Here is a 22,813-nt window from a genome sequence, read left to right on the forward strand (position 1 = left end):
TTGTCGTTAAAGCTCATTCCGTTTTGCATCGTCTAAACGCTGTGTATGGGGGAGAAAGCGTTTTACATTTCTCGCTCAAAATATCTAACTAATGGAATTCATTGTGATATGTTGTAGAAATCCCAAAATATAATACTAGTCGACATACGACACAAAATTTGATATATCTCTCTTATTTTTTAAAATAATGAATTCGTATTTTTTGTAATCTTCGAATGGACATTTTCACACCCGATTTGGAAAGTAAAATTTGTATGACTACGCTAAATTTTAATACAAAAAATATTTATCCTCGCTACGCGAACGAAGAATGAATGTCCGCTAATTCTGCAACACATCTATACAGATACCTTATACAAGAGAGAGCACAAAGATAGAAGTCACAAGGAAGACAGAGACGCCGTTCTGCGGCGGGTTTTGTCTAAAACAGATTCATTCTTCAGTCGGCTGATGACAGTGACGGGGGACGCACGCGCGTAACATGAACGGCGAATTTGTGATTTTTAATTTATTTTGCCATAACAGGACTAAATTATACGTTTTTTCGCATAAATTATGGAAAATGAATTAATAAACAGTATGTCCACATGTTTTTTTTTCAAATGTCTGAACTTTATAATATTCCGTCTTTTACTAGTGGTAACACTAAGTTACATCACCGCACGCCAAGGGATTATTTACCACAGTCTTTTCAGAGTTAATTCAGTAACATTAAATAATGTTTCTAGGTTCAATGAATTGGGCTATATACGACAAGTAATAAGTAATATTTGACAGATAGAGTTGACAGAGAGAAATTATGGAAGGTCTGATCGGAGTATGGAGTGAATGGTAACCTGACAAGGGCTATTGCGTCACTGTACAAGGACATCACAGCATGTGTGAAGATGAACGGGTCATTCACATCGTGGTTTAACATTCCTAAAAGAGTCAAACAAGGATGTGTAATGTCACCATGGTTGTTCAACATGTTTATTTATTTATTTATACTTTTACATTGTTTGTATTCCTTTTTCTATACAGAATAATGTTCCCTCACTGGGGTGTCCCGTCCGAGGGAAACATTTTACACAACATGCCTAAGATTAGCTATTTAACAAAGTTAACATAAAAATAACAATTAAAAAAACGTAATTAATCCAATTAACCTAATTATAATTAACAATAAAAAACAAAAATATTCAAAAAAAACATTACCAATTTAAAAAAATCATAAACAGTGCATACATTTTACCTATTTGGCTTGATACACTCATCGATCCGTGCGCAACCCACCTTTACTATCCATTTCTTAATAGCAATTTTATATTGTGAGAACTTACTAATTGTCCTTATGGATAATGGAAGTAGATTGTACACTTAAACCGAGTAGCAGGTCAATCCTCTTTGGCCGAAGGTTGTAGGCGGCCTCCGTGGTGTAGTGGTCAAGACGCTTGACTCACGCACGGAAGGTTCCGGGTTCGATTCCCGGTGGTTCCAAGCCTGGTTTTTCTGTAATGTAATTCACCACCGTAATTGGGCCTCCTGGCCTGTTGTGGTGCAAAAAAAATGAAATAAAATGATATTTATTTTTTTATTTTTTTGCAGCATCAGGGTGGAGTATCTAGTAACTCTCGTATTTGTAACGGAAGGAAGAGAATAATGTTTACGTGCGTATAGTAACAAAGCTTTTACATAAAGTTGTTTTATAGATTTGACATTCAGATTTTCAAATATACCGAGGGACCTAGTTCTCATTGGGACTCTTAAGATAATTTTTAATAAAGCTTTTTGTGCAATACAACATACATCGATAACTGTATGAAAGAACTGAAAGATTTAAGAATGGGAGCAAAAATGAATGGTATAACTAAATGGTAAATGAAAGGAAATTATTAACATATAAACAAAGAATATTTTACAATACAATGATATTTGCACAATAAGTTTTTCTGGGTTATTATGCCGTGTGTCGTTCGTACTCTCTACCGACGTTTCGGATCGCGTTACAGCGTCCATCATCAGGGTTGATGTAATTTGTGTATGAATATGTGTTACGTTAGGTACTTAGAATTTTTACCGTGTCGTAGTCGTTTTTGTGTGATGTTATGTATTTGGGACTTGTACCGTGTCGTAGTCGTTTAGATTAATGTGTACCATTATGTACTTAGGATCTATACCGTATCACAAATCTGTGTTACATTGCAATCTTTATGCGATTTCTTTATGACTGGGTACCAGGATGTTTTTAATCGCATCCCATCATCTCTGTTTATGTTGTCGGGATGTTTGTGAATCTCAATTGCTTCTTTTACTAGTCGTGTTTGGTGGTTCTTCAGCCTCCCTAAGATTATCGGCTCAAAGGAAAACTTATGCCCCGTTTCTATGTGGTGCTCGGCCAAGGCCGATTTTTCGGGGTAGCCGAGCCTGCATGCACTCATGTGCTCCTTTACTCTCTTTGTTATATTTCTGGCAGTCTGCCCGATGTAAACCTTAGGGCAGTTTTTACAATCCAGTTTGTAAATGCCGTCGGTTTCGAGAGGATCCCGGTCCTTTGCTGATTTAAGAAAATCTCTTATTTTTGCCGACAGGCCGAAGAACCACCACCGCGATCCGAAACGTCGGTAGAGAGTACGAACGACACACGGCATAATAACCCAGAAAAACTTATTGTGCATCTTAACGGCCGTGAAAATCTAAGAAGTTTAACAATGATATTTGTTCATAAAATTATAAACTCTAATAAAAAAACAGAATTTTGGAAAAAAATTGATCGGAACCAGCATGAACACGATCACAATACTAGAGAAAAGAACAAAATTAGACTTCCATTTAGGAAAAAGGCAAAGTCACAAAATTCCATTTTATTTAAAGCAATTAAAAAGTATTACGAAATGGAAAAAAATATTTATGAAGAAAAAAACATATCAAAATTTAAAATAATGGTCAAGACATATGTGATAAACAATTTATAAATGAAATATATTTGCAATGTTATTATTAGAACACACATAACAATATGTATGATATGTGTGCCCTATTTTAAGATTTAAATAAATAAAAAAAATAACTGTTAACTGTTTTCTGTATGCTGATGATGCCGTGCTTCAAAGCATACAGAAGACAGTTAGCTAGCAGCAAAGGTAGCACAATTCTTGGTAAAGTCTACGATGTATGCAAGAAAAGCGATTTGCTAATGAATGTTGATAAATCGAAAGTGATGGTTTTTGAAAGGGATGAAAATATAACTAAATGTGAGATCAGCGTGAGCGGAGATATTCTGAATCGGGTAGAAGAATTTGTGTATCTGGGAAGTATGTAAGTAAGTACACTATTACGCCCTGCCATTGTCAGATTTGTGTTTCTGTTTACAGTGGAAGCGCAAGAGGCCCTGAGGCCGGTCCTGTTCCGCGAGGAATACATCCCCCCTCCCCCGCCCGCGCCCGGCGCCACGCGCCTGCCGGAGGAGATAGAGGCCGACATCCGGCGCCAGGAGGCCGCCCTGGAGAAGCTCATATTAGTGCATATCAAGTAAGCTTCAAAGCTTTCAGCAAATTTATTAACAATGACTTTATTTTGGGCTTTATAGGTTTGAATAAAGAAGTCCTGTGTCTTTTTTATTTTTTTTTTATTTGTAATAGACTTTTAAACAAAGCCATTTTTTTTTTTAAAGATCGTATTATAAGCCCCATGATTTTTTAAATTTTGTATTTCTGAAATGACTCCGCGAGTGACGTCACAGGTTCTTCTCTGTCAGTCCTGCCGATTGGTTCGTTTACAGTAAGAAAACCGGATATACTTCATGGATTTCTTATCATTAGTTAGTTCATTTAATTTATTTATTCAGATATTTAGAACATTTCAGAAAAATAAACCCAATTCATGCTAAATACAATATAATATAATAGATAGTTATGTTATTATAATTTATAATAAAGTTTAAAAAGAAAAATTATAAATTGGAAACACAGAATTAAGAATAGTCCAAAAGGAGCGTAGAAACATATTTGAATAAATCGGACTGTGTCTAAAAATCCCCCCTCTCTGCCCCACTTTCACTGCGCGCATGCGTGAAGTCGCCTCGTAATGTTGCCAGATTGCGAAAAATAAAATCATTACACAAATGTGAGATAATTACATTTTTAACATATTACAACAGAGATGAAGAACATTTAAGAAAGGGTAATATAGAAGTCTAGGCATCTACAGGGCTTATGACCTGTCAATGGCTGGTTTAAGTGGCCACTTTACACACTGTGTAACATTCACCATTCTGCCTATATTTGAATGTCTATATTCCTTCAATTCTTTCATCTGTTGATCTTTGTGAAGTTAAAGAGCTGAAACCTTTATTTATGCGGGTGAGATTCATCTAATTGAATTATTTCACCTACATACTAGGCAATGCCTGAAAATATTATTTTTTCAATTTCTATACTTCTTCATGGACCAGGTAATTTATCAACAATATTTTGAGTTTGTCCAAATTTTTGTAGACAAGGACTGGATTCAACTCCCTGGGGAGCTGTTTATATTAATATATAACAACAGAGATGAAGAACATTTAAGAGAAGGTAATATGTCTAGGCATCTATGGCTGGTTTAAGTGGCCACTTTACACACTGTGTAACATTCACCATTCTGCCTATATTTGAATATCTATATTCCTTCAATTCTTAAACCAGCCATTGACAGGTCATAAGCCCTGTAGATGCCTAGACTTCTATATTACCTTCTCTTCAATGTTCTTCATCTCTGTTGTAATATGTTTTATTTATGTAATAAATTACAATGAACTTCCATCAAGAATTTTCAGTTACAAACTTAAATGTTTTAGAAATGATGATTGTTTAATTTTAAAATAAATATTGACTCAATCAATACGCTTACAGTGCCAATCATTTGTAGTTTTACCCACTTATATTCGGGTACAAATTAATTAACATTTTTGTACATTACCCATCAAATAAATCACAACTCGCCGCTGGTATGCTGCAGTCGACTCTTCTCGAGAAGCAAATTAATGTAGTAAGGTTTGAAACAACACTGAAAGGTCACCTCGACCTTAAAATATGTTCATATAACCCTAACTGGTTTCAAAATTAATACCTAATAATGATGTTCGTCTGTCCAGCCTGCCGGAGACCGTCCTGTGGCTGGAGCCCCCGCTGGTCTGCTGCTGGCAGGAGGAGCGCGGCGCCTGGAGCACCGCAGACGTCCACGACCTCAAGTATAACGAGGACAAGTTCACCCTCACCTTCCGCATCGGCGTCATCAGTGAGTACCGCTCTTGCGTATTTATTTGTCATTCAGGTACTTCTTCTTCTTCTTATCAGCCTGTTTCTCTCTACTGCTGGATATGCTAAAACTGCCACCCGCCTACCAGGCGCATGCGGTGACTTTTATCAGTAAGGATGCTTACAAAATACCATCATATTCCTTATGTTAGCAGGTTTATCCAGAATTATTTAATAAGCTATTTAAGTTGTCCATCAGAGTAATAATAATTCATAGTTGACAATCAATAAATTGACGGAGCACAGGTGGGCGCGTCTAGGGGTGAAGCTGTCAATTTTCTTATTTTCTTCTCCTTTTTCCACTCCCAAGTGTAGCATGTGGACATCACCAGACGCTTCCGGGAGACCTTATCGTTAGCCCGCACCTCGCCTCCTCCGACGTCAATTCCGCGTCCCTTAGTTCCGCCGAACAAAGCTGAAAGATCGCCATCGGTGGTCTTCCGGGACGGCGCCCGTAGGCGTGAAAAGGAGATAACAATATAAACACCAAAACACCTAAGACCCGAGACAATCGTTCATAAATTTGGGCCAAGTGTCAATGATGCGCTATTTCAAACCTTATGATAAACGTTATTAGAGCCGTTTTTTCTTTGCATTATACAAGTTGGATGCTTCTTTCTCTCCGAGTCTCGAAAGAGAAATCTAAAACCTTATGAACCTAAAACGCATGCGCAAAAATTTGGACAAATGCTATGGGAACTAGACGCAAGTCGACAAGCAGCATCCCGCGTATACAACAAATACTATCAAGAACAACAACAACAACAAACCATCACGCCGTTACCCCGTAGGGGTAGGCAGAGAGGATAGAACGCCATAACACTCTATCTTGGCATACAGACCTCGCTTCCTCTACATTCATACATCTTCTTATGCACGCACGCCGATTATTCCTACTTTTGACATGTCCATCTTCAAGTATTTGATGGACTTGATCGTGCCATGTCTTTCTCGGTCTTCCTCGTTTTCTGCATCCATCAACATTTGCATCGTAGATCCTTTTAGTCGTTCTTTCGCTGTCCATTCGCTCTACATGTCCAAACCAACGCAGCACCCCTTTCTTGATTCTGTCAATAATGCATGTCTCAGCCTTACACACTTCACGGATCTCGACATTTGTGCACCTATCATACATCGTTTTACCACACATTCGCCTGAGGGATCGCATTTCGACAGCATTCAACCTACTTTCATCATTATTTTTCCAATTCCATACTTCGCTCCCATACATTAGAGTTGGAAGGTTAGAGGTCAAGAACAAGATACCTAGATATTCAGTACGTACGTTGGTATAGGAAATACGCATATGTAGCTAGGTATGTATACTAAAGATATTGTTTGAATCGCGTTCACCCGAACGTACTCAGTGAGAATTTTAGGAATACATTTTTGAAGGTTTTATTTCGTATTTATAATGTTTTTTTGTAGTAAAATTCATAGTATTTTTTAAATTTCAAGAGATGCGCCGCATTCACAGTATCTATGGACGGAACGCGCCTGCCACCCATCCCTCTCATACTCTATTTGAAAGAACAAATTTCCTAACTGTCAGACAACTTTATGTTAGGGAAGTTCTTACGAATTTCTGGTCTTCAATAAAAAATACAACAAAATACACAACAAAATATTAAAACAAGATATGCAATGAGCTGGGGTAAATCAAAGTAGAACTGCCTTTTTTCAGAGGCATTTTGCAGTATTGGGCCCTAGGGTTTTAAACATGTTGGATTCTGACATAAAAAGCGTCTGTCAGCTACAATGTTTATAAGTAGAAGGTGAGCAAGTGAATAAGGGATGAATCTCACCTACGCGATAAAGGTTTCAGCTCCTTTACTTCCCAAAAGTCAACAGATGGAAGAGTTGAGGAAATGTGGATGCCCAAATGTTTGCCCATGTGAGCAGAATAGTAAATGTTACACGGTGTGTAAAGCGGCCACTTAAAGCAGCCAATGACAGGCCCTGTAAATGCCTGGACTTTCATATTCCCTTCTCTAAAATGTTATCCGTCGCTGTTGTAATTTGTTAAACTATTTTGCTGTCAATAAATAAATAAAAAAATGAAATTGTTTGAATGTTTTTATAGATCCAATTGGCTTCGCCACCCTGAAGTATAGCAATCTGCCTTACCAAGGATGGGAACTTAAACCAAACGCCTCTCGGTAAGATCAAATTATAATTACTAGAAAAAGATTTTGAGAAGGGAATATGGAAGTCTAGGCATTTACAGGGCTTATGACCTGTCATTGGCTGGTTTAAGTGGCCACTTTACACACTGTGTAACATTCACCATTCTGCCCAAGTTTGAACATCCACATTTCCTCAACTCTTCCATCTGTTGACTTTTGTGAAGAAAAAGAGCTGAAACCTTTATCACGTGGGTGAGATTCATCCGGCTGAACCAAATCACCTACTAGGCAACGCCTGAAAACAATTTTTCAATTTTTATGCTTCTTCTTTTACCAGGTAGTAATTCAACAATGTTTGATTATGTCCAAATGCTTGCAGACTGGCTGGATTTCCTCCCTAGGGAGTTGTTCATATTTAAATTTATTTCAACGGGATGTTCAAACTTGGGCAGAATGGTGAATGTTACACAGTGTGTAAAGTGGCCACTTAAACCAGCCAATGACAGGTCATAAGCCCTGTAAATGCCTAGACTTCCATATTCCCTTCTCAAAAACGTTTTCCCTCTCTGTTGAAATAAATTTAAATATGAACAACTCCCTAGGGAGGAAATCCAGCCAGTCTGCAAGCATTTGGACATAATCAAACTAGAAAAAGATATTAACTTGTTGGAAAGAGTCCAAAGACGATCTTCAAAGTTGTCGCCGAGCCTAAAACGGCTTCCATATTTATTTTTATTTATTTATTTAACTTTTTGTACACAATGTTATTTGTACATTGGCGGGCTTATTGCCAAATAGCAATTTCTTACCACCAACCAATGAAATAAAAGTTTTTTTTTTATAATTCAAGTTACAGAACATATTCAATAGAAAATAAATATTAAAAAGCTAAAAATATATTAAAAATTGAAATAAACGTATTTGTTTATAAATTACCTTAAATCAGAACTATTACTCAATGGGAAAAAGAAAAAAAGAGGAAAGAGGAAAGGAGGAGAGATTAAGGAAGAGAAAGGAGATGTTTCTTCAGACGTGATTTAAACAGAGATAATGTAGCAACATCTTCGATGGTGGATGGGAGATGATTCCACAGTCAAGCCGGATGGATACTATATGAGTTAGAGAAGAAAGAGGAATTGTGGATGGGTATTAAGAGAGTGCCTTGAGAATTAGAACGAAGAGGTAAACCTTGAACTGATAAGCGTTGACGGAGGTATATAGGAGCGTTAGGACTATGAAGTACATTGAACAGAAGTGAGAGGGAGTGACAGTCTCTCCGCTGTCTAATTTTGAGCCATTTCAGTTGCCTACGATAATCAGAAATGTGGTCATATTTCCTAAGACCAAAAATGTACCTTATGCATGTATTCTGAAGTCGTTCGAGTTTATCGAGTTGCTCACAGCTTAAATCAGTCATGGAAACATCAGCGTAATCTAGAATGGGTAGTAGTAATGCTTGTACAAGGGTGCGTTTAGTATTTCTTAAACTAACATACAACCTACCCTACCTGACCTCTACGACTGAACTGTACAAAAAAACACACCCGTTTGACATAAACTACTTGACTAAAATTGAGACCTTAAAAATTGTGCACAAAATAACACTGGGAAACATACAAGACGACGACATAATATTAGTCAAAAATGCTGACATACACAAATATAACACCAGACAACAACAACACTATCATATTGAAAAAGCAAAGACAAACACAGGACAGTCAAAAATACTACATAATGGAATTAAACACTACAACGACCTACCTTACTACTTGAAAACTTTTACTGGAGACAAATTTAAAATCTATCTGAAAAAGCACATGATGACTGAACTAACTAGACTAGACGAGACATAAAATGACTTGACAATATTAAATTTCTAATGTAACCCTAACGGGTTTTTTAAAATTGTAAATAAATAAATTTTTAAAAATGGGTAAGAATTTTTGCAACCTTCTAAGTGAGTGTAGACTGAACAATATTTTGCGGCTTAATTCTAATGAATTAGTAATACTTTAATAAGTGAGCTCGCCAGCAGAGATGTACATCCATTTGTACTCCATATGTGGAGAGACAGGAGACTCTCGGTCTCACAACGCTGCAGGAACGGCGGGAATGGAGCGACCTGATAGTGGCCTACAAGATACTCAACAGTCACTTTATTTTATTTCTCCTACTACTACCATCACGCCATTTTCCCGTAGGGATAGGCAGAGAGAATGGACCGCCACACACGTCTATCCTGGCATACATTCCTATCTCCTTCCACATTCATACATCTTGTCATACACGCCCTTCGGTTCTGTCTGCTTTTGACATGACCAGACTTAAGATTTTGGTTTATCTGATCGTGCCACGTCTTCCTCGGTCGTCCTAGTCTCATGTTGCCGTTCATTTTCGCCATATATACTTGTTTTACCATTCTTTTGTCGTCCATTCGTTCTACGTGACCAAACCATCTCAGGATTATTTTATTTTTATTTTATTAACGGCAAATCTGCCTTTTACAAAAATTTATAATACTAACATATTTGGCTTAATATACTTTAATTTTTTTAAAAACATGGAATTACGAATAGTCCAGAAGGAGCGTAGAATCATATTTGAATACATCGGACTGTGTTCAATAATTCCCCCACTTAGACACACTTTCGCCACGCGCATACGTAAAGTCACCGGGTAATGTGTCGGGTTGTGGTCCCGTGGCTAGTGTCTCGGAATCACAGACCAAAGGTCCGTGGTTCGAATCCCACTCTACCCCAACTTGATTCCATTTTCTAATAGTGAGTTATTCACAACTCATTGAGAATGGCCCTCTATATTAAATATTTGGGTAAATCATAAGAACGCAAATATTTCTTTTTTTTTTTTTTTTTTAAAATGATGCTTGATGGGAAAAAAAAATCATAACACAAATGTAAGGTAAAAAAAAAAGCAACCTGTTACTTTTAAAAAAAAATTATTGTGCACGCGGAAACATTGATTGACACAACAGATAAGATAAATAAAGGGTCATTTAAATGATTATTAATAAGAGTAATTCAATTTATGAACTTTGAAGTTAAAATATAAAACAAATTTTATTTGACACAAAACAAATATTTTTATATCATGTTGAATAATATTTGATGTTTTAAAGATAATGTCGTTCAAATGTCCCCCACGGCGTTGTTTAATCCGAGGTCTAATTTTCATTAGTTCTTTTATAAAATGAGCAAAGTAGGGTTAAAAAAAAATCTACCTTGGCAATACTAACGAAATTTCCATTTTGTTTCTTCGACAATTTGACAGATGGAAAAATAATTCAATTTTTAAGTAATTCATTTGCTACTTAAACGTTCGTTTGTTAATTATACATGAAATGTGATGCCATTTCTTTAAGATCCTAGCAGTATTTCTGCACTTCAAAAGGACACAACACGGCATAGTTGAATTCAAATCAGGAGTTGCGTACTGAGCGACGTCTACAATGAAACTAATTGGGCAAAACGTAAACCTACTCATTTATGAGTTGTTGAGTCGCCTTCTGTTTGATGTGCGTATGCGGTTTCTGAAATTCTTAATTCTATGTTTATCACATTTAAAAAAATATCAATAGTAATGCCCAAATACACATATTCATTAACTACACCAATGTTTTCACATAATATGGCCATACCATTATGAAGACAGTTAAAACTATGAGAGACTATATTAATTTGATTCAGTGCTGGTACATGAGGGGATCTAACATGCATAGTTTTAGTCTTTATTGCATTTATTATAAGACCCGCTTCCACACCAAAATGTTCTAAACAATTACCTCCAAAGCATTGAGCATGTTAGGTTTCATAATTCGAATGAGTAAACACTTTGATAATCCAAAGGCCCTTATTTCATTATATTATACATTTGTCAGAAGCCATTTGGAGTACGCCTCTCAGATGCCATATATATAAGTAGAATAGAAAATATTCAAAACAAATTTATAAAGTACCTTAAATACAAAACCGGTATTTCTTGTGTATCTACTCTCACTGCCTCCACCTTCCGTGGAATCATTTCTCTACAATACCGCAGAGTGTGTGCGGACCAACTACTGCTTTACAAAATTATGACAGAAATGGTTGACTGTACAGAGCTGCTTGGTTTAATAACAATACATGTGCCAGCCAGGATTTGTAGACGGTACCACCTGTTTCATGTACCAATAAGTAAAACATCGTATGTTAAAAATGCTTTTTTTCGTAGGACTTTTTCAATGTACAATACAAAATTTAAAAGTATAGATTATACAAACATCACTCTGTCAGATTTAAAATTTACACTAAAAATGTATTATGTAACTTAGTAGACATTATAATAATAAATATGTACATCTCCCCTCCCCTCCTTATCCTCTCTTCAAGCATTCTTGTCCTTATCCCGCCCAATTTACAGTAACTTAATGTTCTTAAAATAAATATTTTAAAAATCTTTGATTATTGAGTACATGAAAATAACATTTTTGAATGTATAAATTGTATGTATTTATTTGATATGTAATATATTTTCTTTACTAACTTTGTATACTATGTGGAAATCTGTTATTAGTTCTGAGTTTATACACTATATCTGTTTGTTTACTAAAAATATGTATGTAGAACTGTTGATTTCCCTAATAAAATAAAATAATAAAATAAATAAAATAATAAAATGATATTTTTCCCGTATTCTTAATTTGATTTTTTTTTCATTTAAACTATTTGATTGCTGTGTTTATAGCGATGGTGTTGTGGTGACAATTATGGGTGCCATTATAGTCCTCGAGGTGGAAGTACTGAGCAGCGGGATCAAGGTCAAGTCCATTCAGAACGGAGCCACCAAGGCTCTGCAGAACATGGTCTGCAAAACCTTCACCCTCAAGGAGCTGATCAACGTAAGTCATTCTAATGCTGTCCACTTTGCACTGCCATTGCGTGACGAATCCAAGAATTTTACGCACTATAGGGTACTAATTTTACTTTAATCGGGTTGTGGTCCCGTGGCTAGTGTTGCGGACTCACGGATCAGAGGTCCTAGGTTCGAACCCCCTCTACCCCAACTTGGTTTCCATTTTCTAATTATAATAATATTTGGCTGATTTATATAGCGCCATTTTTGTAAAAAATCACCTCAAGGGCGCTTTACAATTGTATATCTAAACTTACATTCTAACTAAACTTAAGTGATATATTATATTTTCAGATTTAAAATTGAGGATATGATAGTCTAAAGAAGTGGGATTTTAGTTGGGATCTGAACTGACTGGGACTGTCGATGGTTCGTAAGTTTGAAGGCAATCGGTTCCAGGCAGAGGGGCCGGCGGCGGCAAAAGCACGATCTCCAAATCTAGTGTAGTGATTTCGACAAGTTTTCCTCTTCCTGAATCAAATGCTGACCTAAGAGTAGATTTTCTTTGCCATGTATTTTCCCTAATACAAAGGTCCGATAGGTATTTTAGAGCCATTTCATGAAGGGATTTGAATACTGTCCAGCACAGCTTGTATTTTATTATCTCCTGGCTTTTTAACCAGTGCAAATCTCGAAGATGTTGTGAGATGTGAGAATATATTTTTACTCCCGTAATAAGCCTCGCTGCTGCATTGGAAACAGATTGAAGTTTATTAGTTTGATATTTTGGGAGATTTGCGTATATTCCATGACAGTAATCTAGACGCGAAACGACATAAGCATTTACAAGAGCTTTAGTTGCGTCTTTAGGAATATTTCTCCGCACGGATTCGATCTGTCGGAGATGGAAGAAACCAGCACTTACCGTTTTATTCACCTGAGAATGAAGAGAATAGTGAGTTAATTACAACTCGTTGAAAATGGCCGTCAAAATTGAAATATTTTGGTAAATTATAAGAACGCTAATATTTCTTTATTATAAAAAAAAAGTTTAAAAAAATAAATAATGTTCAAATTTTGTTTGTTTTGTTAAAAATCTAAATATTCTAATTCTGTATTTCTTCTATCTTGATGTTAGGTAGGTACCATAAGGATGGGAAAGAAAGGTAATCGGCCAGTAGCTCAATCACAAATAACTATCGACGTGCTTAAAAACATGCTAAGCATTTGAGCGATAAGCAATGAACAACAATGCTCATGCTCAAGTTATCGCAGTCATAAGTCAACGCGTGTGTAATCTCTAAGTCAACGCTCGTGTCGGTTTGTTTTTTGTTTTCCTCGTAAATAAAAACAGTTCACTGGCGAAAAATCGGCGTTTGCTATAAAGAATAATACAATATATTGCATTTGCAAAATAGTAAGGAGTATCTAATATAAAAAAGTGAAAATTTAATTACAATTACTATGGCGACTGCTTTTCTTGACATTTGGCTCGCCAACCGCCGCGCCGGCTAAATGCAATGAACAGCGTGATAAATAATAAATAAATAAATGAAAGAAGCAGTTTTGGAATATTTTCCATATTTACACCGGTGAAATTCAAATTTGTGATTGCGCAGCAGGATTATACGTCGCGAAACGTAATATTTTGACATTTAATATTAGGTGTTCACACGGATGTTGTATTGTGATCGTGAATACGATAATCAACCATGGTGACAAATTGTTATCACGTCGCTTATTAGCACGTCGACAGTTATTTGTGTTTGAGCTACTGGAATAATATAGATAAATGCTGTTATTTACTAATAAGGCATTACCCCGCGATAAAAGGATGTACGAAGGGTATTATCCTCGGCTCTACCCGACCGAGTTTCTCCAGGGTGTGCTCGGCTACAACAGTTTAGAGACTAGAAGGAATGTGTATTTGGCTACACATTTTTATCGATCGCGATGCGCGGTATGATCGATAATCCTGAGATTATGATGAGCATTGGTTTGTATGTTCCTGATAATTACCTAAGACAGCGTCAGCATAGATTATTTCATATTTCGATATACAGGACTACCCTGCCTGTTGGAAGGGCTACCGCTACGCTGAACAACATCGCTCTGAATGTTGATCTGTTCTATGTATCCGAAGGGGTTTCCCGGAGCAGGATTCTCCTACTACTTTGACATGAGTCTCTAGAATGTATTTTTTTATTTTTTATTATATGTACGTATTGAATATATGTTTGTAATGTATATGTTGTATTCAAATAAATGAATACAAACTAATACCACTTTCGGATAAAGGGATTTTGAGTATTATTCACTGCAATGGTTCTCACCTGTTCAGAATCCATGTCCGGGACTCTGCCATTTGCGAATGTCAGCTAGATGAGGAAGATTTAAACCATATTTTTTTCGGATGCCCCATAAATGATTGTTATCCTGATTTCCTATCCGACCTCTCTGATATTAATATCCCATTCCCTATTCACATTCTAACTCTCCTGTCCCCACCCAATAAACGTGTATTTAAAATCCTATGTAAATATCTAGTTGTAAATGGTGTAAAGTTGTAAATATGTTTTATTATTATATGTTTATATTATATTAAATACTAACATACTAACTTGTACATATTATATTACTAACACATGTGTATATGTGTAAAAAACAAAAATACTCGACACTGGCCAGAACACCCGAATTGAGATGTGAAAAGGCCATGAAAAAACGAAGAAGAAGAAGAAGAGTATTATTCAATTAAAATCTATAGCCTACTTCCACCATCTATTAAAACAATTAGTAACGAGAAAATGTTTAAAAATGCTCTAAAAAAGTGGATAATTTGCCCAAACCAATATTGTGGTTTAGTTAGTTTTTTAGGTTTTTATTAATTTCATTGTGCGTTTTGTAATATAAATAATATAGATTTACATTTGTACGTAGTAATTTAACAATCTGAACATTTTGTTAATTATCTCTGTTTATTAAATTAGTCTTCTTTGTTTATTCTCAAATGTAAAAATATTTAAATAAAAAGTATATTTTTAAGTGTCCTCGGCACGGGTAACCCCAGTCTCCAGTGAGGTCACATTATTTTTATTATTAATGATAGTTTGCAAGAGAAAACTATGTAGAAATAAAAGATAACAAAAATTGAATTGAAAAAAATAATCAAATTATTTTTTGTCTTCTGCCACAATTGGACCAATGTCCGGTAGATGAAGATGCGAATTGGCAATCCCCTCGTCAGAATTAGTTGTTTTTGTGCAGAGATTGCAAGCCGGGGGCGTCGACATGTTCCCGACCGAGGATGCCCCCATTCTCGTGGAGGGCAGCTGCCCCAAGCTGCCCGTGATGGAGGAGCACCTGTACCACTGCATGGCGCACTGCTGCACGGCCTACAACTTCCAGTGGTCCAGGTAAGCCCACCTCACCAACAGCAATTTTAAAACAGCAATTTTTACCACCTCTAGTACCGACGCGTGACGCTGACGGGTCTAGTACTCCTCGATACGCGTTGAAAGTGACAACCACCGAGCAATTTTTCCTTTAATTACGATTAGAATCGAGAGTGTTCAAAAAAAATTCCTGAAAAAACTAGATTACAAATTTCATTTGCATTTTCCAGATTATTTAGCTTCATTAAAATTTTATAACCTTGATTCATTAGCACACAGAAGAGATATGTTTGATCAGATCCTGCTTTACCAAATTGTAAATAATAAATTCGATTCCCCGGAACTCATTAATCAACTTGCTTACCGTGTCCCCTCCAGGCCAACTGACTCTCTGATATTTTCTATATTCGTAAAATTAAAATTGAAACATTCTACGATCCCTCGTATATGTGAAACATTTAACAAAAAAATTAATAGTCTTGATGTATTTAACACTTCATACAATATGTACAGAAGAGAATTAATAGGCTTGATTCATGCTCTTCATTCATAATTCATTTAATCATTAATGATTGATTTAAATCAAATGCAATTTTCCACTCTCACTTTCCTTCAATCATCCTTTACCGCTCCTTATCAAGTTCCTTCTTTTCCTTTCCACTATCTCCTTGTTTTGTCCATATTTATCTTATTTTAATATATAGTATATTTATTATTTATATAGTTTAAACTTCAAGCCGTCGTCGCTTTCTTACAGTATTATTTAGTGAATACATATGTATTCACTAAATAATAATAAATTAATAATCAATAAAATTGCCATCAATTATATAATTGGATGGCAGGCCCTACTATGTATACATTTTATATAGTTTTTTAAAAAAATATATAAATTTAATGTGTACATCTGTTCGTATTCGAAATAAATAATCATTTAAATTTTTAATAATTCTGAGGTTGGCACTTTCTTTCTTAAAAGCCTATTTAAAATATAAAGGAGAAATGAATAAATTTTGTAATATTTCTCTATTACAACCATCGAATTTTCACTACAAGCTGTCCCTCCATACATTTTGCAGGTGGAATGTGAGTGCCGGGCGGAGAGCCGTTGTCCAGCAAGTTAGAGAATATTTGCTGTCGGATATTGAGGTGAGTTTCCAAGGCCCAGTCGCACTAAAAATTAAAATTTTGAAAGCAAGGAAGTTATTACTATTATTTAACACTTTATATACATATGCAACATACAGGGTGTTCTTTAAACCCTGTCGCATCCGAAACCATGATGATCAGTATGAGCAAGAAGACCTATTGGCGCATTAAAATACATTTTTAGAACGAATAAAATTTACAAAAATGAAATATTAAAAAAAAAACGATGGTTGCTCACTTCCGCAAGGGAGAAGCGAGGAGCGAGGAGGGAGGAGTCTGATACACCGTCAACCACATGGCCACGCCCCCCTCGCTTCTCCCCTGCAGAAGTAAGCAACCATTTGTTTTTTTAAATATTTTATTTTTAAAAAATTTCTGCGCTCTAAATATTTTTTTAAATATGCTAATATGTCTTCTTGCCGATACTGACCATCGTGGTTTCGTATGTGACCTGGTTTTTTAGAACACCCTGTATATACATATAAGGGCGTTTCTTCCTACCTACCCGAACCGTTCAGTTTGAGAAAATTACAAAAACATGAACTTATTCGAAGGAATTATACTGAATCTTAAAATTGCATATGGTGTCTACGAAGATCCTCCAGGCATCTCTGTCGGCTGCCAGCTCCTGTGCATCCTCCCAAGTCATGTTCTCGTCCCGAAGTTCTGACATAAACTGCCGACGAACAGTCAGCAGTGGACGTCGAGAACCTGATACCTTGTAAAATAGGCAAGCGTGTTTAAGGCTCTCAGGAGGCATCCGCAGCACATGGCCAAGCCAACCGTATCGCCCCCGCTTGATGACAGTTGTCACCGGAGTTTGCTGCGTCCGTTCTCTTATTACTTCGTTCCGCACAATGTCAAACCACCGCACACCCGAGATTCTTCTGAGACACCTATTCTCAAAACTCTGAATTTTTCTGTTTTGGGCCCTAGTGAGGTGTGCCACGATTTGCATCCGTAGAGGAGAATAGGTGTTAGCAGGAGTTATATAGGCGGCATTTGGTTTTCACTGAGTAAATATACGATCTCCAGACAGCCTTTATGAAGGTATCAGTATGCTGGTGAATGTAGCGCCTGCCATTCCTAGCCGCACTCCCAGTTCTTTTTGAAAGCTGCCATTTTCCGTAACATATACTCCCAGGTAAATTTGAAACTCTCGACCCTTCCGATGATTTGATTTGACAGAGTCAGGGGATTTTGGGCATCAAGGCGTGAAGTGTCACACAGTACATGGGTTTTTGCAATATTGATTTTTAAACCCATGCATGCGGAGTACCTATTTAGGCTATCTACAGTGGCCTGAAGACCCCTGACTGAATCATCAATTATAGCCGCATCATTAGCATACTGTAGGTAGCAGAGTTTTCGTAAGGAGGAGGAGATGGATAGTCTTTGACCAAGTGGAATTGACTTCCTTAGGATGAAGTCCATGAGGATTATAAAAAGGAACGGTGCAAGGACGCAACCTTGACGAACTCCGGTGGTGACCTCAAACATTTGTAGAAAAAAAAAAAATTTTAATTAAAATCAAAATTTTATAAAAAATTAAAAACAAAAATTAACTAAAAAAAATAATTAACACTATACTATGAAGAGAGGAGAGGAGATGGGAAGGAAATAAGAAGGAGAAAGGTACATCTCAAATATTTAGATTGTGACATTTCAATCTTGATTTAAATTAACTCTTGATTAAAATGACAGCTGCCAATGTCAATAGCGATGGGAAATTACTGATCACTGATCATGTACCGATCAAATCGATTTTATCAGTTTTTTCATCCAAACATGAAACTCTGTTTCCGAAAATTGATATAAAAACGCAAAAACAAGCCTATTATAGTGTGTTTAACACAATTATTCACCAAAAAATAAGACATTTATACTTTTTTCATTAACATCAAATAAATTATTATTTTATTCGATCAATTTACATTGATGAATTTGTTACATCTCTAACATTTTTGCAAAATGATGTAACCTTGTAAGAACGTCGTTAATAATTAGGTTTATTTTAGTTTTTTTTGTTTTAAAGTTGATTATATATAATTATGTTTTACAAAGTTATGTCATCACTATTGCTGACAACTGTCATTCTAAATCAAGCTATATTTTAAGGACTATAGCATTTGATAAATGGACTTTGTTGCAGACTTTTGAGATTCTCCATGTGACGCCGTTGAGGGCGACTCTTGTAGAGGCTACGGAAGTCTCAGCCGAGTACAGTACGGACCCCATACCTGATTTGGCTGTAAGTTAGAACATCGCCCCTTTTTTTGTTCATATTCGTATCCCCCGTTTGCACCTTTATACGCTGATGATATGCCACTATACATATATCATTTCGGGCTCGAATGATGACATTGACGAAGCACACAATGTAATGTCACATGCACTCGAGCATATCTCTTCGAAGATAAAATAAATGACTTAATTCAACAAAAAACCCAAATTGTACTAAAAATGCAATAGAATTAGGAATAGTCCAGAAACTGCATCAAACATAAGGCGACTTAACTACTCTTAAAGGATTATTTTTACATTTTAGTCCATTAGTTTTTTTGTAGACGTCACTCAGTACGCATTTGAATTCAACTATGCCGTGTTGTCGTTTTAAAGTGTAGAAATCCTGCTAGGATCTTAAAGAAACAGGATGGGATCACATTTCATGTGTAAGTAGCAAATGCATTACTTAAAAATTGAATTATTTTTCCATCTGTCAGATTGTCGAAGAAACAAAATATAAATTTCATTAGTGTTGCCAGGGTAGTAATTTTTTTTACCCTACTTTGCTCATCTAGTGAGAGAATTAATGAAAATTGTATCTCAGGTTAAACAACTCTGGTGGACATTTGATCGACATAATCTTCAAAACACCAAATATTATTAAACATGAAATAAAAATATCCGTTTCGTGTAAAATAAAATTTGTTTTATATTTTAAGTTTAAAGTTCATTAATTCAATTAGTCTTATTAAATGACCCTTTACTTATCTACTCTGTTGTGTCAATCAATGTTTCCGCGTGCGCAATAAAATTTTAGAGAAATTAACAGATTGCTTTTTTTTACCTTACATTTGTGTTATGATTTTTTTTTTTCCCATCAAGCAACATACGCTGCGACCTCACGAATGCGCGCGGAGAAAGTAGGGCATAGTGGAGGAATTAATAGACACAGTCCGATGTATTTAAATATGATTCTACGCTCCTTCTGGACTATTCTTAATTCTATGGTGCCACGATTCGCATCTGTAGAGGAGAGTGGGTGTTATGTTAGCATTATATCCTTGTTAAAAACACTTGTAATTTGATTTCAGTTCTATCCGGATGTGTACAGCCTGATCGCAGGACACGGGGGAGAGGAAGCCAAAGAAATATTATCCCAAATTTCCTGGGAGCTGGTGGAAAACGTCAAAGATCTTCTCTGGGCTGTTAAGCCGTGTAGCTTCTCGTAGATTTAATTTGGATATTCGCGCAACGTCCAGGTCGTTTGCCATTTTTAAAATCTCTTCTACTTTAGATGTTATTTAATTGTCCATTTTTAATGAACAAACTCTCAAACTGATAATAAATTGACAAAGTTCACGAAACGCGTGTTATTATTAGTGATGAAACGGATAGGGTTTTGGCCAGATACCGGATATTCGGCGAGCCCCTGAGCGGTATAGCCGGATACCCGGCCCACTGTCTCTTTTTTTCAAGAAAATATATTTTTATTGATGTATTTTAACAGAGATGAAGAATATTTTATAGAAGGTAATATAGAAACCACCGTTAAACTACTGGGACTCATCCAATTCTGACCTTCCTCTTGACGCTCAAATTAGTAGAACGATAAGTTCATGCTTTTACCAGCTGAGACAGATTAAATGCATACGCAAAAATTTGCCAGTTGATGCCGCCCGTCAATTAATAAATGCGTTTGTAGTGTCTAGAGTCGATTATTGTAATGGTATCTACGCAGGTCTACCAATGAATAAAATGACTCGCCTACAGTCTGTATTGAATGCCGCGGCGAGACTTATTTTTGGAATCTCTAAGTTCAGTCATATTACTCCACTAGAAGTACTCCCGAAGGGGAATTACACTGGCTACGTTTACCACAGAGGGTGGAATACAAACTCTGTTGGCTTGTGTATAAGTCACTGCACAACTCTGCTCCAGAATATCTAAGGGGACTCTGCATTCCAGATGAACTAGCTGACAGACGTCTCACTCTTAGATCAGCTACATCAAGGTCGAAAGGAAAAGTTATTATACCTCTACGCAAACAGCGCACTAAATTTGGCGAACGCGCATTTGCGGTCACAGGCCCTACGGCATGGAATGCTCTCCCAGCAGAGGTCCGAAACTGTGAAAGTGAAGTGATGTTTCCGAAGAAACTTAAAACCCACTTGTTCTAAATCATTTGAATAAATCCGTATCATGTGACAACAAAATAAATTGTTTGAATTAAATTACAAATTTAAAAGCTTCAATTAAATTTATTTAACAATATAATCACTATGTAAAGCGCCCTTGAGGTATTATATTACGAAAATGGCGCTATATAAGTTATATGAAATAATAATAATAGTAACGCTTGGTCGGGAAAACGAATTCCCACGCGGGTGCGGGGCGAGAAATAGCGGGGGCGAAGCCCTAGGGCTTCTACGATATAGTGGATTGTATTTTTAAATTTTAATATATATGGTGAATATCTTTGATATTCGGTATGCAATGTCAATCAGTCACAACCCCAACAAATGAAATGGATCAGGAATGGAAGCCACTAACCCGGTTTGTTCTAGATGGAATTGCGGTCCGACTGGTCGATTGCGAGCGGCACCAACACTAGGACAGGCCCCCGATCTGGAGCTGAGCACTGGTGGTTGGTGGAAACAATGATGCGGCACACGTTTGGCGAAAAAATATACAACACGGGGTCCTGTTGCAGCGGGTTATCAAAGGATACTGGAGGTGGGAAGTGAGCAGTTGTTGTGGGTAAAGGATATTGAATTGTGACAATAATAAAAAATGCATACCCACATAATTCGCAACCATCACTAAATATTCCTTGTTAACCGGGGACGAAGGAGCATATGAAGCGAGTGAGGCCGAGGCTCACTAAGAAACCATTGCTATTCACCAGTACCTAATATGTATATTAATTCGCATTATATCAACACTTTATGAAGATAAATAACTAGCAACCAATATAAAAATGTTAAAAGATGCCTACAAACATGGTCTGTACTGAGTTAAACAATGTTTGAGTATGTCCAAATGCTTGCAGACTGGCTGGATTTCCTCCCTAGGGAGTTATTAATATTTACATTTATTTCAACAGAAAGGGAAAACATTTTTGAGAAGGGAATATGGAAGTCTAGGCATTTACAGGGCTTATGACCTGTCATTGGCTGGTTTAAGTGGCCACTTTACACACTGTAACATTCACCATTCTGCCTATGTTCGAACATCCACATTCTCTCAACTCTTCCATCTGTTGTTGACTTTTGTGAAGGAAAAGAGCTGAAATGGAAACACTGAGAAAACATTATAACAATAATAAAATAAAAAATATAATTATACCTTTTTAAAACTAACTCAGAAACTATTTCACTCACACAATAGGCTGCTCGCGTACACGGTAATAGAATAAAACAACGAGTAAAAGTGTATCTGCTATTAGAATCGGTACATTTTGCGCTCTCGCTAGTCTGGCAATCGAGCGGTTAAGCGACCATTGCGGGTGGGGATGAGAAAAACAAAGTTTGACCAGTTTAAAATTTATTTACAAATTATAAATGTTTACAATATAGTTTGAGAACATCGTCCTCTTTGGGCCTGTTTCATTTTTAAACATATATCAAAGAACGGGCCCTCATTTTTTATATAATATATATGCATACATATATATTTATAATATATTCCATTTTTATCTCTAATTTATCACTAATATTAAACCTAATGTCCTAAGGAGACGCCACAATGTATTTATAACTAGAGATAAAACGTACAGTGATTTGGTCGGATA

At 36.3% G+C, this 22,813-nt stretch overlaps 1 protein-coding gene and 1 long non-coding RNA gene across 2 annotated transcripts in view; both read left to right on the plus strand.

The window, feature by feature from the left end:
* The window catches only part of LOC148273512 (dynein axonemal intermediate chain 7-like), a gene marked incomplete at its 5' end in the record, with an annotated part of 53,890 nt that extends 36,025 nt beyond the window's left edge, over positions 1-17,865 (plus strand). The window contains 7 exons of the mRNA XM_088238603.1: positions 3,354-3,510; positions 5,114-5,256; positions 7,360-7,435; positions 12,146-12,299; positions 15,521-15,669; positions 16,728-16,797; positions 17,833-17,865. Of these exons, the coding sequence (XP_088094729.1) occupies positions 3,354-3,510; positions 5,114-5,256; positions 7,360-7,435; positions 12,146-12,299; positions 15,521-15,669; positions 16,728-16,797; positions 17,833-17,865 (782 nt within the window). The remainder of the gene's footprint in view (positions 1-3,353; positions 3,511-5,113; positions 5,257-7,359; positions 7,436-12,145; positions 12,300-15,520; positions 15,670-16,727; positions 16,798-17,832) is intronic.
* Positions 17,866-18,959: 1,094 nt separating this feature from the next.
* On the plus strand, positions 18,960-21,763 carry LOC148273514 (uncharacterized). Its single transcript, XR_015824557.1, has 3 exons — positions 18,960-19,048; positions 20,115-20,282; positions 21,588-21,763. It is a non-coding gene; the product is annotated as an uncharacterized LOC148273514 (long non-coding RNA).
* The last annotated feature ends 1,050 nt before the right edge of the window (positions 21,764-22,813 follow it).

This window comes from Micrasema longulum, unplaced genomic scaffold (assembly GCF_059751315.1).
Source record: "Micrasema longulum isolate JH-2025_06_02 unplaced genomic scaffold, ASM5975131v1 h1tg001928l, whole genome shotgun sequence".
NCBI lineage: Eukaryota > Metazoa > Arthropoda > Insecta > Trichoptera > Brachycentridae > Micrasema > Micrasema longulum.